The 18592-nt window shown below is 39.2% G+C and overlaps 2 protein-coding genes across 4 annotated transcripts in view; both read right to left on the reverse strand.

Moving 5' to 3' along the window:
- Positions 1 to 18592, reverse strand: part of VSTM4 (V-set and transmembrane domain containing 4) — a 452074-nt gene that overhangs the window by 180002 nt on the left and 253480 nt on the right. The window lies entirely within an intron of this gene.
- Positions 6514 to 18592, reverse strand: part of ERCC6 (ERCC excision repair 6, chromatin remodeling factor) — a 44322-nt gene continuing 32243 nt past the window's right edge. The window contains exons 11-20 of the mRNA XM_062606734.1: positions 18419 to 18514; positions 16553 to 16771; positions 16268 to 16378; positions 15687 to 15806; positions 14544 to 14638; positions 12512 to 12657; positions 11701 to 12432; positions 10883 to 11084; positions 10464 to 10542; positions 6514 to 8983 (exon numbers count right to left, since the gene is read on the reverse strand). Of these exons, the coding sequence (XP_062462718.1) occupies positions 8555 to 8983; positions 10464 to 10542; positions 10883 to 11084; positions 11701 to 12432; positions 12512 to 12657; positions 14544 to 14638; positions 15687 to 15806; positions 16268 to 16378; positions 16553 to 16771; positions 18419 to 18514 (2229 nt within the window). The 3' untranslated portion in view covers positions 6514 to 8554. The remainder of the gene's footprint in view (positions 8984 to 10463; positions 10543 to 10882; positions 11085 to 11700; positions 12433 to 12511; positions 12658 to 14543; positions 14639 to 15686; positions 15807 to 16267; positions 16379 to 16552; positions 16772 to 18418; positions 18515 to 18592) is intronic.

Here is an 18592-nt window from a genome sequence, read left to right on the forward strand (position 1 = left end):
AATTAGCCATCTGAAGAAATAAGAGGTTTAATCTGGATTGTTCAAACAGCTCTGATGCGGGAATTCCTCACCTTCCCTCACCTTCTGCTACTCTAAAGGTGAAGTTTCCATTCAGCTGTGCAGATCTTCAGCTCCAGACTCCCTCCTCCTGTCACTCTTTCCAGCCTTCAGCTACTGTAGCCACATGCTTAAGAAAAGAAAAAGCATAGTTATTATTGCTAGGGTTTTTTTTCACCAAGAGGCAAGCTTGTTGATCCAGTTTGACATATGAGGTGCAGAGCAATGATGAAGGAAAATGAGAAGCAGTCATGGGTTAATCAGAGCAGCGTAAAGTGCACATAAAGCCACAGCCAACTTTGATCCTCAGAACTCTCCAGCTGTCTTCTAAGGGCTGTAGGTGTCACAGCTCATGGCTAACAGCAGTGCTGGATAAAGTAATATCCATCCAACCGCCTGCCTGAGAGCATGGAAAGATACTAGTGATACATGGGAAATTATCACTAGACTGTTTTTCAGTCATTCTAAAAGCTTTCTTCCACTCCACTGCTGCTTCACATGCTTATCCTCACAAATCCTACCCTGCTCTTGGGCCTCTTCATTTACTCCTACTATCCTCCCTAGGCATATACCTCCATTTCTACTCTCCTGGTGCTGCTTCCAGACATTAATGTCTGGAAACACATAGTTAGGTTTCCCAAAGAACCTTTACTCTGCCCTAGAGGCAAAGATTTATGAAAAAAGCCCTCTCTGTTTAATATAAGCTGGGACCACAAACAACGAAATGCCTCAATCACAGTGGTGCGGCTGCAGAAATTCCAGTGTACAGTTAGCCAAACGTAACCCACTGAGTGTTGTGTTCTTTTATTTTCATATTTCTGATTAGGCAAAGAACATAATGAAAGCCTTGCTCCCTGTTCTTCCGTAAGGCTGTATGACTCACTGCTTATGTAAGCCTTATGCAGGAGTTGGTCATAGCTCCACTGATGATACTACGTACTAGTTTGCAATTAGTGCAAGGCTTCAACCTCCCTTCTGTACAACAAAATTAGGTTCTCTCAACTTACACGTTGTGAGCAGTGTGGCTTTGGGAGCCCAGGAAAAGCAGGGAATCTGTAGGGATCTATGATAGATAGTTAACGACTCAAAATTTTTGGTGGATTCTCTAAAGAGTTCAGCATTGGTGTTGCTTTTCCTTCTCTCAAATGCCAGGATAAACAGCTTGAAAAGCCTGAAGCATTAAAAGTCATCTGGTTTTCAGGTATATCTTATGGGTAAGAGCAATGGGATTTAGTATGTATCCTGCCACATCATCTTTCATGTCATTTTAACTAATACAGAACAGCAATATTGAAAAAGCATGGTTCTTGCATAGTATCATTAGTGGGCAGGGCAGAATCTAATCTACTTGTCAGCATTCTTGTGCATTTCAGAACCTTAGCAAATTTGGACTTAAATGGGAGTCCAACCCTGCCATTCAGAAATGAAGAGCTCAGCTCAGAATGTGCTCTCCCTTCTCCCATTCATGTCATGTTTAGCACACACAGTAAGAAACTAGTGGATAGAGGAAGCTGGAAGTTGCTGCTTTCTCAATACAGCTGCATGACCCTTCACTGTATGCTCTCTGTGCAGGTTCCCTAGTTCCTAGTTTAGTGACTCAACATGGGGAAGAATAATTTCTGCTCCCTGAACCCAACAATGATGCACCACAGTCAAAAACACAGTGTTTTTTGCAAGCAGGGAGCAAGAACACGAAGTACTTCACTCACTTCATAGCAGCTGCCTTAGACCCACTTAAAAAAGAGAAAAGGCCTTTGTATGAAAGATGTCAGACTTCTCTAGTTTTAATGATAGTAAAGGCAGCAAAAACCAATGTTGCCAGCAAAAGTTCAGAACTGATAACAAAAGCTTCATCTTCCGAGTCTCAGCTGCAGGAACAGGACTGTACCACATCAGCAATATTGCGTGAAGGAGTGTTGACGTCACCCCAGGGCCTAGAATAGTAATCCCTTGAGAGCTGGGTAGATGAAGAGAACCACTGTGTTAGTAAGCATATATTCAGCATTTAGCTTGAATGTTGGAACAGGGAAATAATAAATGGACCTAAGTTGCAGAGAGTGTTTTTACCATATTTCTAATATATAAATACCTCTCCCAGAGGAGATGAACTCCCAAGTGCAGACTCGCCAGCACATCCTGACTACAAGACATATGCCTTATGCAAGCCCTTCAAAAACTGGTCTCTCAGCAATTTTGTATGATACTTTTGTGTAAACTACAGTTGATGAATTAATGGTCTAAACAACAAGATGCCATATTACCTTTTTTTTTCCTTTTTCCAATCAGAACTTCCTTGTACTGTGCTATCATTTCCCGAAGCATTTCCAAAGGACTTGAAAGATTTCCTGCCTTCCTTGTAATGCTGCATCTGTCAGACAGGGAAACTAATGCAGCAGGCAGTATACTACCACATCCAAAGTCACCTGAAGGTTTATAGCAGGACAATCCAGATCTTCCCTCTCTTAAAAGATCAAACAGGTAGATTACTCCACATTTTAAACCATCTCAGTGACTATGCCTAACTTTAAGACCTTCCTAATTTTTACATATTTTTTTTGGCCATAGTAAGCCAAGTTTGGAAAAAGCTGTTATGGGGTCTTTTCACATCTAATCTTTCAGTCATTTAATCTAATCTTGGTTTCCCTGCCCATGGCAGGAGGGTTAGAACTTGATGATCTTAAGGTCCTTTCTAACCCTAACTACTCTATGATTCTATGATCTTTATGTACCATTTGAGAAAGCACAGCCATCACCAGCACAACAGACTTGTCCTTCTTTGCTGAACCACTGAAATATGGCTGTGCCTCAACACCTCCTCCCTTCAAGAGAGAAAACTGCTTAAACTGTTATTACTAGATTTGACATAGGAATCACACCAGTTTGCAAAAGAATAAAAGTCAGGTATTATCCCATGAATTTCATTATTAATCTATCTAGTTTCTTCTTTAAAGAAGAAAATGATTTTATGTTGGAGAAAAGTGTCACCCTTTTGGAAGAGCATTATTCAGGTTACTTTTTTCTCCAAGACTGTTTTGTCAAATTAATTGCTTAAATTACTGCTTCCTGTGACAGCTCTCCCCTGAAGGATACATTCTGTAACAGTAACTTTCACACTGCTTTTTCTAGTTATGTGATGCCTGCCTAGATATCTTCATCCCTAAGAAAGTATGGTATATCATTACATGTAGGCTTTTTTTTTCTTGATAGATCTCAATGTGTAAACATTTTGAAGTCTATTAGAAAATTCTCTCCCTTCCCACCAATGCTGTTATGAGGATTTCCCTCTCATTTTCACACTGTTACACAGCAGTGACATTGTTTACTGAACAGATTTTGTGTATCTGCTCAGACTCAGCAAATGCAAAACATTCTCCCTCTCTGAAGAGGTTTTTATTTCCATAGTAGTGATGGGGCATTATGGGTCCTGGCAGTATTCATCCACTATCAAACTGAGTTAATTGGTAGATGAGGAAAAAGGCTCCAACTCAATCGCAGGCTAATAGGCACTGGAATGTGGTGCCCAGGGAGGTTGTGAATGCTCCATCCCTGGTGGCGTTCAAGGCCAGGTTGGACAGAGCCTTGGATGGCATGTTTTAGTGTGCGGTGTCCCTGCCCATGGCAGAGGGGTTGGAACTAGGTGATCTTAAGGTCCTTTCCAACCCTAACTATTTTCTGATTCTATGATTCTATGATCAGTATAATCAAATTCACTTCATGTACAACTTTAACTGAGGAATCAAGATACAAAGGTCTGTTCTGATGGCTACTAAAATCATTGCCATCACCAATCTCCATAATTTTTGAAAAGCACATCTCAAACTGTATCTGGAGTTCACCAAAACTGAAGCCCACAAGATCATTCTTCATGAAAATCAATCAAAATCTGTGCAACAGGCTATCCCTTTTCAGGAACAAAACTCACCTCCAATTATCCTTTCCTTACAGCAGTATCAATAAGCACACAGAAACTGGAGAAAGGCTAATGTTACGTGTTTCCGTCATACCCATACAGCGCAACACACTTTTTGGCTCTGATGAAAGCTAGTATCAGAAGGCTAGGTCCTAGAGGAACAGCATCCTCTGTCCATGTGAGTGGAGCTGCATTGTAAATGGCAAAGAAACGGAAACTTCTTAGTCCTTATGACTCAAAAGAAGCCCAAAGAAAGCTCAAAGAAAAAGATGGCTCAAAGAAGGAAAGTGCTGCAGGATTTTATGAAAAACAAAAATTTCTGAAAGTCTTGTCCTTTCATTGTAGCCACTTGGAAGGCAGAGAATTGCACTATTTTCTAGTAGCCAAAATAAGGCAAGTTTAGCAACCTTGGAATCAAAAGCAAAGTTGACCTTGTGACTTGAGTATAACTGTCTATAGATGACTACTATCTGAAGTCAAAATTTACAGATATAAAAGCTCAATTCTCTGCATCTTTACATGGAAGGGTAACATTTATTAGCTGTAATAGACTCAAATCTCCACATGGTGTAGCCCTTCGAGAAAAGGTTGGGTCATGATATGAAGTTACAGATTTAAAAATACACTTCTCCATCTAGAATCACCATTTCTATCAATCTATCCATTCAGCATCTTGCTAACACTTCTTTGAGGTGGGTCATCATTGTTTGGAAGAGACAAAGGTCTACAACCTTTAGCAGAATCTCTTTTCTCTGGGTCTGAATTTAGTTCTTACACCAGCGATGAGTGGGTCGGCTATGCAAAACTTAAGTGTTCACCAAATGGATGAATACAGGAAAATGAACACTTGGGAGAATACAAAAGGAAGATGGGATGGGTGGGGTGAGAAACATTTTAAAGACTATGCAAGAGGCTTTTTCTTTAATTGCACCATCCCCCTCACAAATATGATTTGAAACAGCTATGGTAAGTTTTAACTTCTGTTGTTAAAATACCAGAGCAGCATGTTTTACCTAACCAGTGTACACAGTTCCGATAACTGCTTATAGACAATCCAAGATTTTTTGCTATTTATCTCTGTAGATATCTCTTTAACTGCATTTGTCTGTTCAGCTGCCTAGGTAGTGGGTCACTTCAATCTCTGTTAGCATGACATTTTTGGAGCAGCATGGTGCTCAGCTTTTAGCACCTTCATATGAAAGAAGTTTTCCTCTTGGTATTACTGTCCTGGGTTCAGCAGTAGCAGTCATTTTTTCTCCTCCTTGGTAGCGGGTGCAGTGCAGTGTTTTGACTTTTGGCTCGGGAACAGAGCTGATAACAAGGAGGTTTTGGTTTGGCCAAGGACTTTGTGAGCCTCATGCTCTGCTAGGGAGGAGGGGAAGCTGGGAGGGAGCAGAGACAGGACACCTGACCCAAGCTAGCCAAAGAGGTATTCCATACCACAGCACGTCATGCCCAGGATGTAACTGGGAGTTAGCCGGAAGGGCTGGGACTGCGGAGTTGGAGGAGGTATGGGTTGGTGCTTGGTCGGGCTGGGGGGAGGCGAGTTATCGGTCAGCTGGTGGCAAGATGTCATATTCTCTTCCCTTGTTATTTCCTTTATCATTATTATCACTGGTGGTAGCAGTAGTGATTTGTGTTATACCTTAGTTACTAAACTGTTCTTATCTCAACCCGTGGGAGTTGCATTCTTTTCGATTCTCCTCTCCGTCCCTCCGGGAGTAGGGGGAGGGAAAGAAGGGGAGGAGTGAGTGAACGAGCTGTCTGACTGGGTTTAAACCATGACATTTACTTATTAAGATTATACTCTCATGCTGAAATGTCTTTCCTTAATAGGATTAATGATCCCCCCCCCCCCCCCAATTTAATTCCTAAATTAATCTATGTTTGTTTTTCTTTATCCCTTTTTTACTTGGGCAAGAAAACAAGTTATAAAAACACAAACATTCCACAGAAGTGATTTTTGAAATCACGCACAAAATAGCAAATATGAACCATGACACTGAATACTTGGAAACTGAGAAGGCTAAAATACATACTCTTAAAAATATTTTGTATCTATAACCTATTTAATGGTAAACGTTTGACTATGCAATAATCACTAGCCAGGGATTGTTTCAGATATTCTTTGAAGATGTGAAAGGAATTGACTTTACACAGGTAAAGCTAAACAAGCAAAAAAATCAGATAATGCTGTATGGAATAAAAGTATTGTTCTGAAATAGCTCTTGTACTTCAAAAGGTACAGCAGCTATATCATATTCCAGAATAATTTTTGCCTATAAATAAGCCTGTAGACCTTTAATCACATGCTGACTTTTGACATTAAATACTTAAAAATTTTTTTTTTTACTCTTATACTAATATTCACTCACTCTTTAACACTTTAAAAAGGAGTGGAAGAAAAATCTAGTTGGTAGGATGCATAATTTGAAGTCACATGAAAAATAATACCAATCATTTGGTCAGAGCCACACTATACAAGAAAAGATGGCTCCCCAGTCCCATTCCTCCCTCCACCCCCAAAGATGACTTCTAGAAGAGACTTTTTGTTTTACTTTTTTATTAAGTCTATAAAAAGCCAAGGGTTTATAAAAAGCACATGCAAGTCCATTTACATTAACACATCAGTGAGCAGCTGCAAACTTTCCTTAGTACAGGAACTATGTCTTTAAGACTGGAAGCAGTAAATAAAAGAGGACACCAAGCTCAGGTGACAAAAGCAGCTTTGCTGACAGCTGAATTCCTGGTTTGTTCCTGAGGCACAGGGATGTGGTGGGAGGGTATGACACCCAAAACCAATCAGAAATTCCTATAGCTTTGGAGAGAAAAGCAAAGTTGATTTGTTTTTTTACTGATTCATTTTAAGTTGTATCAACAGACCTATGATTTAGGTCAAGCTTAAGTCTTCGTATCATCTTTCTCCTGAAAGCTGGAATGTAAAGGAATATAAACGGGATCAGAAAAAAGATATGTCAGGAAAAGGTGCAAAAGCCACACCTTCAAAAGCCATGAGGAAAAGAAACAGCCTTGGACTGTCTGCCCTCTCCCAACTGCAGTTTGTGAAAAGCCAACTGACCAGTTACTGAAACGGTGAAGCACCACCTTCTGCAGATCTCTACAGGTCCTTTAATACTTAGCAAAAACCAGAAGAAAAGCCACTGGAAGTTATTTTCAAGACTGTTCTTCTTTGAGAACAAAGTTAACAGTTTGTATTCTCCCTTCACCATTCACCCTGCAGTATCTGTACTTTTACTTGAAGTAAACAAAATACTTTCACAGTGAACAAAAATCAAAGTAGCTTAGCCTCCCCTTTTCTCAACAGTTTAGGAATAGGAAAGACATCAGGCATATTTAACTATTCCTAGTTTTTAAGCCATACAGTAATTTAGTGTTGCTGCAAGAATCTGGTTATTTATCCATTCTTTTCCCCTTGAAGATCTCCTTACATAGCATACTGGTACTTTGAAGACAGACCCAGTGTAGTACTCAGATTTGCTACAAATAATCCAGTCCTTCCTTCCTTGGAAGGAAATGCATATTAGGACTTGCCTCACTGTCAGGAAGCTTGAGATCTTCCCTATCTACAGAACAGGTATAACCTGCAACTTCTGTATATGCTCCAACTATGTCTCTTGCCAAATGTGATTATGCTTAGTAAAATATAGTGAAAACATTCCCCCTCTGACCAACTAACACCTCAGTCTTTGTTAAGGTATAAAATTTTAAGTGCTAACAGGGAATTGTAATGTTTTTGAAATAAATTACAGTGAGACCCATAAACATTTCAGGGGATTGCAGTCCACAACCTATGACAAACATAACAGTTACTGTCACCTCAGTGAAAGAATTTTACCAAGCAATTGCCAGTTGTGTATGGGACTGCAACCAAACTGACAATTATGGTGTAAATGGGTTTTCCATAATATAATGAGTTTTCCATAATTATCAACTGTCAGTCATCTCAATACCCTGCAAGGCTTTCCATTTGATGTGATTAAACCTCTGTGGCAGTAGAATTATTTCCCAAGTTAATTAGTGATGTAAGTTACACTGCATATGCTAGATAGTGGCAACAATGAAAGCACCGATATTGAAACAAAATTCTCACTACTCATGAAAGGGTCATACAATGATTTTGATGTACTTGGTAGTACAAGTGAATCTCTTATGCTGACCACTGTCATCTCTTTTTTTCTTTGATGGTACACTCTGTGCCCTGTGACCATTCAAGGAACATACAGAAAATCAAGGAAGAAGTTCTTGGGATTTCACAGAAATCAAATAAAAGTCTTGCAACCCACAGCAACATCCATGGTTCTTATTGCAATAAAATGTCAGTGTATTCCTCATCCCATTTATATTAAGAATTCTTTTAAAGAAAAGGTGCTAATATTTTGTATTGTTTCATTAATGAGGTAGATGGCACTTTCATATAAATAGTGTAAATAAGAAATTAAGCTCTGAGCCTGCAACAATTCTTCAGTCAATAGTTATATTGTGAACATGAAATAGTTCCTTAGTTTAATAGATAAACAGTAAGTCTCTGAAAAAAAGAGTGATGGTCAAGTGTCTTTCCTTGACAAGTCACTGGAATTCTGGCTTTAGTCTCCAAACACCTTCACCGTTTGGGTTCCTATGGAAGGTGCAGAGATTGCGGAGAAGTTCTCTAAAGACACAGGACTGCGCCGCAGGCAGTTTGGACTCAAACTGGTGCAATATTTCCTGAGTGCTAGCCTCGCCGTCCACGCGGGCCTGGAATGCTATGAAATTACGCACATCCACGAGCAGGTCATCATATTCTGTTGAACATGGGGGTGGGGCAGATGCTTGCTGGTAATTCTCATGTCCCGCATTCCCAGTCTCTTGGGGTAAAATCAGGTGGTTTCTTGCCCTCATCCTCGCTAATAAAGATGAAGAGTCTAGTGCACTGGATGATGATTCTCCAGATTTTCCATTGAAGTACCCACTGGAACTACACTTCTTTACATCTTCTTTTTTTATTGTATCTGCATCCTGCAAACAAACATACGGACTATGGAGAAAGCTGGATTTTGAAATCTACCCAATCTGTTAAGCAAAATTTGCCTGCTGTGTAGATTTAAACAACGAACATGAACAGTCATCTGAAATACACAATAAAGAGTTAATATGTTCTGGTCTTAACTTTAGAACTTAGGAAGTGGAAGAAAAGCAGTGCTGGTCTTGAGACAGATAACCAGATCATGTTGCAATTTGTGACTGCCATATCTAATTAGATTTCATCAAGATGCTATTTCAAAACATGAAAAATTAAATTCATGGGTGACTAAAAATTCTAGAACTCTACATAACAGGAATACCTCCGATCTTGTATGTGCCCAGAGCACAGTATGTTGATCAGAGAGCAGAGCCCTTCTCCTCAGCCCTGAGACCTTTGGGAATTGCTCCAGGGAGCAAATAAATTCCCTGGAAAAGCATGAGGTAATGGGCTCCTCAAGGTTGGCATGCGGATGATCTGGAAAAGAGCTGGGACCATTTTCTCCAGGGTGAAACACAGCAGGCAGTGCCTGTAGGCATGACTTTGATGTAGATAATGAAAAACCTTTCACAAAGGCCTCTGATTTGAAGAAAAGCCCAGGATATGCCCATTGAGTTACACATTCCTCCTGGAACTCTGAAATCCTGTGTGTTCTATCTGCATGGTGTTACATGGCTGGAAACAGAAAAAAAGAGAGCAGTATGGGGCAGGCAGGGTGGGGCTGTGTGAAGCTGGGCCCGTGTGAAGCTGGGCCCAAACAATGAGGGCTGACGTAGGAGTCCACCTCCCACAGCAGTACCTATGTTGAAATATGGCTAAACTAATCCAGGTCTGAAGGCTCCAGCTCCTGATGGGTGGGCTGTCTGCTTTGCCTCTGGTAAACACATACTGAGTTTGTAATGAATCTACTCTTATTTTACATACACCATTACCTCATTTGCTGTGCCATCTTCACTCATGAATCACTGCTTATAAGACAGTATTCACAAAGAATTGAAGCAGCTTGGACTGCTTTTCCTCTTACTATGATCACTACTCCCACAGCACATACTGGAGCGTATGCTTAACTGTCCTTCTGCAGCTGTGGCATGGTAGCCTGTGGCTAAGAGGTGGTAGCACGTAGGTGAAGGACAGACATGTTTCAACATAACCAGAAGTTCTTTACTGTGAGGGTGGCGAGACACTGCAACAGGTTGCTCAGAGAAGCTGTGGATGCCCCTGTCAGTGTTCAAGGCCACGCTGGATGGTCTCTGAACAACCTGGTCTAGTGGAGGGTGTCTTTGCCCATGTCAGGGGGGTTGGAACTCGATGATGTTTAAGGTCCCTTCCAACCCAAACCATTCTATGAGTCTATGATTCTATAATCATATGGCATACGGGTATGAGATCTACAGTATTAATCAGGTTTGTTGCATAAATCAGAACATTTCACATGTATCAGCTATTAAAAGAGAAATATTAGCCTATGTCTCATACCTTGCACTTCTTTGCAGGTGACACACAAGTGGAGTGTGAAGAAAGCAGCATCGGGTTTCTTTTTCGACCAAACCGACTTCTAAAAAAAAAAAATCACAAAATAATTAACTCCATAAAACATCTTTCTCAAAATGATTAGGACAGTTTCGCCAAAGACACTGACTGGGTTTGCATTTTAGGGTCCTCATGAGCTCTCTGCCAAACTCTCTCTCCTCTGCTGTGCAACAATAATGCTTTCTTTGTACTTTGCAATGGATTTCCTAGGCTTGTAATATGCCTTCCTGTCTTTATTAAATATAAAACACAAAACTCCACTTTGATACATGTTACTGCAAATACCAAGTGGAAAAAAGAATAAAATCCATACCATCCTAAGGAACTCCTCTGTTTTTTTTTGGAAAAGCAGCATGAGAACTTACTTTACTCCTGCTGGTGCACCTGAAAGACCATTCATGCCTGTCCACGTTGGCACACCAGAAGCAGCACCTAAACATCGCTGTCGAGAGACTTTTAAGGCTCTTAAGGCATCCTGGGCTACTCTGCTTGCTTCTGCTTCCACCAGCACATGATCTGCACTGGAAGCTTCCATAATAGCATCATGCTTCATAACACTGTGTACCCCTAAAAACCAGAAAATAAAAGAAAAGCTGAATGAGGACATCTGTTAATATATCTGGTTAGCTGTAAAATTAAATATTCACCATTTAAGTGAATGCCACAATCATATTTTTCCTTTTTCAGGCTGATTATATTCAGCACTTCAGTCATTTCTAATAAGAGAACCTCCTTCTGTATCAGTTAAGCGATCAGTTTGACAGCAAACCACTTCTGGTGTGCTGATGAGGTCATTATTCAAAACAGACTTGGCAATTATGTGGGTAAATCGATCATTCCTATTGTTATGGACAGGACAGACAGAAGTGAAACCCTTGTGTAAATGAAGGTTTGTTACATCCTAATTTCCAGAAGAAACACTGCATTCCTTCTATACACAGAAGCATTCCTGGAAGGTTGCAGATCTGAAATATTTGTGCCAACATAATTAACACATTCATAACTACAGCATTTCAATGATGAAAGTCTTAATGTTTCACTACAGTAACAGAATAGAAAAAGACCACAATTTTAAATTATAACTCTAGCTATCAGAGTAACAGAACTGCTCCTTCCTTCACTTGCAAGTCCTATATACCTCTGTTTGAACAGTCCGATATTACTGAGCAGTCAAGTAAGTTACCTGATTTTTTGAAAAGTTTCTCCAAGACGTAATCATCATTTTTCTTTGAGTCTTCCTCCTTCTCTTCACTGTTCTCCCTTCTGTATTGCTTTTGTTTCACTAGATGAGGAATGCGCTCTCCTTCAAATTTGGCATCTTTGTGCCGTTTCTTCTTAGACTTATCTTTGTGACCCTTGTGTGACAGCATATCTACCCTGTGCTTTGTTTTTGAGGTACATTTATAATGACTATTATCTAATTGCCCATCTTCAGTTTTAGCAACCTGCTTTTCAAAAGAGCCAGCTGCACCACACATAAGGCTAAAATCTCCCTTGACATTTGCATTAGCTGCTCCAGGTATTTCATCAGCCAACATGGGGTCCTGACATCCGGTGTTCTCTGAAGACTCTGCATCACCTGGCAATAAGTGGGATGTAGATTTGTCAGCTCTTTCCAAGCCTTCCTCCTTGCTTTTATTCAATGAATTTATATTAGTAGCAGCTTGCGCATTATCTTTTGCATAGTTGTTTTGATCAAAGGCTTCCAAATTGCCTTTGGTTTCCTCACTTGTCTCTATTGCTTTGGAAGAAGAATTTTTCATGTCTGTGGTTGAGCAGGAATTGGATAACTTGATGTACTTTGGTGAACTGCTTTCTGTAAGATGAAGATCACCTTTAGAAGTGTCATTATCAGGTGGCTTTTCAAGTTTCCGTTTCAAGTGGTGTTTTCGGACTTGAACATCTGATCCAGTACCTGAGGGGTGAATTAGTATTCACTTATCAAACACTTCAAACATTCTTCTTTTTTAAATAAATAGAAAAAAATCATGTACCTGCAAAAATCGCACTTGTTTCTGTCCCCTGAGATCCATCTGGGCTGCTCAGAGTAAAAAGTTCATAAAGGTCATTGGATTTGAAAAAGCGCCTCTGCTTAGGGTCTTTCAGCACTCGGTTTGTTAAAAACTGTTTGAAGATTTGTCTAAAAAAGGAAAAAAAAAGTACTTTTGTGTGAAAAAAAGTCTAGCTATGTTTAAGTACTGAATAGAGTACTTAAACAGAAAACTGTGTAAACACAAACATTACCCTGTAGAACAATTAAGCAGTGGGAAGACGATGTTAGTTTCCAAAAGACAATCTTGAGTTAGTAACTTTCAAACAACCAACTAAATTGTTAAACACAGGAATTTATTGTTCTGCAACAACTCCATAACACAACAGGTAACCACCACCCTGAAATGTCCTATGAGGTGTTCCTTAACTAAGCAATAAATAACTTTACAGCTAGATTTTTTTGTGTGTGTCCATTAAAGCGGACAAGCTTGCTTGTATTACAGTAAGACTATCAGAAAGCTCCTGAAAGAAAACCAAGAGATTGCTACAATGACAACATTTTAATGGTTTAATTGGTTGAAGGAATCAAAAGCAGAAGAGTCTGATGATCTCAGTCTGATGGTGATAACTGGGTGACAACCACTGAAAAGGGAAATATGCGTTGTAGTGGAGAGCAAGGCAAGAAAGAGCCTATCTCTATCCTTTCAGAAAGGAACAAATCTAGGGGAGTACTAAGCTGTAAAAAGTTGTGTACTACTGGTAAATCTACTTCTATGCCATGTTTGTACCTCAAAGCATTTGACTGCAAGTTCTAGGTGCTATTTTCCTGTTCAAGAGATACATCCCTAAATAAAGCTAGAAATCAGTTCTCAAGAAAGGTTTTAATCATGGTTTTGGCTCTGCTGGTATTAAGCAGGGAAACTATTTTTAAATCCAATAGGTAGAAGACAAGTTTAAACACAGGTGCCAGCTACTGCAGCGCACATATCAGAAGACTAAAGTTTTTAAGAATTAATTGAGCTTCAAAGCTTTCTGCAGGGATGAGCACATATTTGCAGGGAAGAGAACATGAGCAAAGAGAAAAGACAACTGACAACTTGCTTAAAGTTCAAGGTCCACTGTACTGTTCTGGAAAGAAATTAATTTCTAATGGCTGCCCTGACCGTTTGAGCCCACTTCCTTGATGTGGTCAGTGCTGTTCAAGCAGAAGTATGCCAGAGGGACACAAGCCAACCAACAGCGGATGCTTTGTGTCCGTGTGGTAAAACAGATTAAAAAAGGCACTCAATAAATGCAGGTATTTCATTATTTAGAGCTTTTCATTCATCTTCATTTTCAGAGAGGATATTCCAGTACTAAAGAGTAATGCCTAGTCAGAGGATTCCCATCTACATTCATTTGGAATTCATGTGAGTGAAGCTAACTACTGAGAAAGCTTGAATGGGAAAGCAAACAAAAATGGTTTCATTGATTTCAAAATACAAGCACTTTAAGGCTTTAGCTATATTTTAGAATAAATAATGTGAATACAACTGGTGGTTCTCGGGATTTAATTCTGTCTTTGGAACGATTCAGGAATAAAATCAAACTGGGTTTGCAAAGTAGTAAACAGATGTATGCACCACATACATCTTTACATATCCTAAGAACAATATAAGTAACCTGCTGATTTCAGTTTACATTTCAGACTTCATGAGTCTCATGTTCTGAGTAAGGGGTTCAGCTTTTCCTGGCTATGCCTCATACACTCTCATACACAGTGAATTCTTTATGTGCTAGACACAGCTCCTGGAACAGACTGATGAGGTATATTCACCATATGGGTCTTGGAGCTAGAGAGGCAGCAGCACAGCCCTGCAGCTAGGAGTCTAGCGTCATAAAAGTTTTCAATGACATACCTGTAATGATGACCAAGGTTGGGGCTTACCAGTCAAGTGTGCACATGCACAGGTATGTCACTGTTACACCACCTCAGATTCACTACAAACATATTCTTGAACATACAGCTGTATCCAGGAAATTGTTCTGACTGACCTGTGGTATATCTTCTCTTCAATAGTACCTGCAGTGAGAAGTCTGTACACAGTCACGTGTTTCTTTTGGCCTATTCTCCAAGCACGTTCCCGAGCCTGGAACATAAAAGGTTTTGTTACCAGACATTAGCCTCTTAAACATTTATTTGACAAAGAGCTATTGATACCGCTGTTTCAAACCTAGTTTGGACATTCAACACACAGTTCAAGAAGTTACATAGCCATGATACAGTATTAGGACAACTAACTCGGCGGAAAGCAGAACAATTTTGAAAGTTTACATACGTAAAAAGACAAGCCTCTAATTGTGCAAAAAACCCTCAAAAAATAAACTGTGTTAAGACTGGAACTTGTATCTATGATACATACTTTATATGGACTTATTCCCAAAGAGATCTATTTCACAATAGAGCTTTAATATACACATTTCCTTTGAACTTCTTTTTCCAAACTGCAGGCTTTCCTAAAAAAATTTGAACAAACTGCTAAAACTGACCACTCTAGTCAGAGTACATACTTGCAGAGCCCAGAGCTATGTAGGATTTTCACCAAAATAGGGTTTTTTTTCCTCTTAAACATACAAGCCCCATGTACTGTTAAGAGATGTTACAAACCAGAGTCTAATCACACCATCAGCTAGAGAAAAAAATTTAAGGTACTGACTTAACAGCAGCTTCTAAGGGCATAGCTACGTATCATTATTTAGTGACAAAGCCAATTTGAGTAGCACTTGTTCTCCTTTTCTTACCCTACATATCCACCACGTACAGTCAAGCCTGTTTAAAAGTTTGCACAGCTGTATTCTCCCCTCATAAACATCTAGTTTGTTTATTTATTTATTTAAAAATCCCAGCCCATTTCAACTGTTCATTTGGCTACACTCTAAGCAGGCTATGTGAATCAACAATATTGAAGAGTGGTAAGGTTTAACAGCACAAAAGGGATGTGGTGGGAACCACTTCAATTGGCTTTGCCACAAGAGTGATCCTAATGTGGAACTGCACCCTAAGTGACCATTGCTGGGAACAGCAACTTAGGGAAGAGCACCATAGTGTGTTAACAGTATTTGAGGAGATAGATGTCCTTCTGTCTTCAGTTTTATTTCAACTTAGCTGGTAAATGGAATGTAATGAACCAAACTCACCTGTGTGTCTGTACTGGGATTCCAGTCAGGATCATAAATAATAACCCGATCAGCACCAGTCAAGTTAACTCCAATGCCACCAACACGAGTTGTTAGAAGAAAAATAAAGATGGATTTGTCCTGTAATATGAGAGAGAATTTACTAAAACAAAAATTAACAAAGCAATAACAAGATTTTTTTTTTTCCTGGATTCTTTTGTTATCAGCATTATTTGCAAAGATGCAAAGGGAGCCAAGAGAAGTAATACATTCTTTGTTTGCCCAATATTTCTTTTGACAAATAAAAGTAGTTGATCTAAATTTCATTCACTGTTGTCCAATAAGCCTTCTTTTGCCCCCTGATTTTCAACTGTGGGTTTTTTTAATTAGAAGAAAACCCAATCTAAGTGTGAAATAAGTGGTGACTTTTTTCTCCTCTCACAAAGAAAGTGATTTCATTTGATTCAACTCCCCAGTTTTGTATCTCAAACCTATCAACCTATCAAACCTGAAGTAGTATACTTAAAAACAGACAAAAAAGGAATGCAAGAATTCGACCATACTCACTAATAGACATTAGTGTGTGGGATGCAACATCTCACCTCATTATATCTTGTTATAAGGGGCTGTCTGGAAGCTATTGTGGTGCTGCCATCCATTCTGAGGTAGGAATAGTTTCTCTTTCTCACAAAGACTTCAAATATCTGCAGCATCTGTTGTGATGGGAAAAACTTAATAAAATCCAGACATGAACTATCTGATCCAGTCATAAGAACTTCTCAACTGTAGTGCCAATCAAACAAGATGACGACCAAAAACATTTTAGTCATCAAAACTTTTTACTTTTTTAGTCTTAGTAGCAACTAAAACCAATTAGCTCATCTTACCTGTCTTGACTGAGTGAAAAACAACACTCTGTGACCTTGCTTGTGCCATATTTTCAGCAAGGATTCTACCACTATCATTTTCCCTGAACGTTTCCAATATCCAAATTGATCTGCTTCCTCCACTTCAGCATCTGGTACACCCTTTAAAATTTTGGGACCACCAGAGAAGAGGTCAGGGTGGTTGCAAATCTTCCTCAAAGCTACTAGTCCTGAGAAAATCTAAAGAGTACAGGAGAAAAAAAAATTAATTTCTTGACAAATAGTTGTACCTATATAGCAGAAAAATAAACAGCAATGGATGAATCCAGTCATCATCAATAAGTTTGTTTTAAATAGTAGTTTGCTCTTTAGAGAAGCCAGTGGATACTAATACTTGTTTCATGAAAAGTTTTAGGAAAAAAAAAAAATCAGTACAATAGAAGGTCAACAAAATTTTGTGCTCTTGTGAGCCTATTCTGGTTACGTTAAGAAAACTCTGCAACAATATCCACATTAGCAAAAGTAGTCCCTAGCTGTAACTCACAGTCAAATTATTTACTACTGAAAAGGAAAAATACCACCGAGTTTGTTACTTGAAATTATTGTGTCTTTCCTTCCAACTCCTGCCATGTTTGCAGGTAACTTAAGACAGACCTTGAAGACAGCAAGCATAGCTACCAGAATGCATGGTAACAAAGAACAGAGGAGTAAACATACTTGACTATATGACACTGAAAATCACCACTTTTGATGTCATGTAAGAAGGATTCTATTCAGTTATACATTCAATAATATTAAAAGTTTTATTTACTCTTCTGATATAATGGTCACTCATAAAAATAAACTAGCTTGAATCAGCAAATCCCTCAGTCTTCTACCACTACAAGTTGGATGAGCCTGTTTATAATTTATGGGTTGTTTGCACAATGGAGGTTTTTTTTTTCAGGTGGGATTCACTGCTGTCATCAGAAAACATTTATTAAAAGTATTGATATTTACTGTTCAAAATTTTCAGATCTCTAGCAAATATGACAGCACATTCTGTAAGATCTTAAGAGAAATTTCTGCAGATAGCCTTGTACAAGCCATCTCTTGAAGATCACGCTCCTTAAAATAATTTCCACTGGGATAACTAAAATGGGTAGGCACTTGAAAAAAACATGGCCACTATACCTTTGTGAGATTTGGAAAAATAGGAAAGTCAAAACAGTGATAATGTCAATATGTGCTTGTGTGGTACTGCAATACACATGGCTGTGTTGACCATATACCTAACTGGAGCTACTAGTGAAGGGAGAAGGGATTTGAGAGTTCACAAGGCAAGGAAACATGTAGTAAATGATAAATTATAACCAAGACATATTACTTCTCATCTTACAAACAACAGATCTCTGTTTGTACATTGGGCCATTGACCATAACTCACTGTGCGCGGCCATCCAGCCAATTCCTTATCCACCAGGTGGTCCATCCATCAAATTTGTCTCTCCAATTTACAGACAAGGATGTCTATGCGGGCCAATGTTGGACGCTTTGCACAAGTCCAGGTAGATGACATCAACTGCTTTGCCCCTATCTACTGGTTCTGTAGCCCCATCATACAAGGTCACCAATTGTTCCGAAGATCATATACATATTGCAAAGCCCATTCCATTCCTACTTTTATTTGGTCATGCCACTACATATGGATCACTAACTCTACATATTTCAAGAAACGTTTCTGAGGGAAAAAAGAAAAAAAAAAAAAAAGCAGACACCCACCAAAGCAGAACTGAGATCAGTGTGCTTGCTTCCCTTTCTGCCCAGAATCCAGCTAGAAAAACGTTAAGATCAGCCCATGACTTTATCCATCAAACTCTACCTGTCTTTAACCTTAATTAATGCCAACCTGCATGTCTCCATTGAGAATCTGGTAAACTTCTTTAGAGTTGATGAACTTCTGATAGACTTGACGCTGCTCATCTGTCAAACGGCAAAATAGGACCTACCAAAACAAACAAACAAACCACTCAAGCTCAAAGACTGGATTTTGGAGAAGGAGAGGGCTCAGATCTAATAGTAA

Source organism: Pezoporus occidentalis, unplaced genomic scaffold (assembly GCF_034315485.1).
Source record: "Pezoporus occidentalis ecotype Australia unplaced genomic scaffold, CSIRO_AGI_Poc_V1 ctg98, whole genome shotgun sequence".
Classification (NCBI taxonomy): domain Eukaryota; kingdom Metazoa; phylum Chordata; class Aves; order Psittaciformes; family Psittacidae; genus Pezoporus; species Pezoporus occidentalis.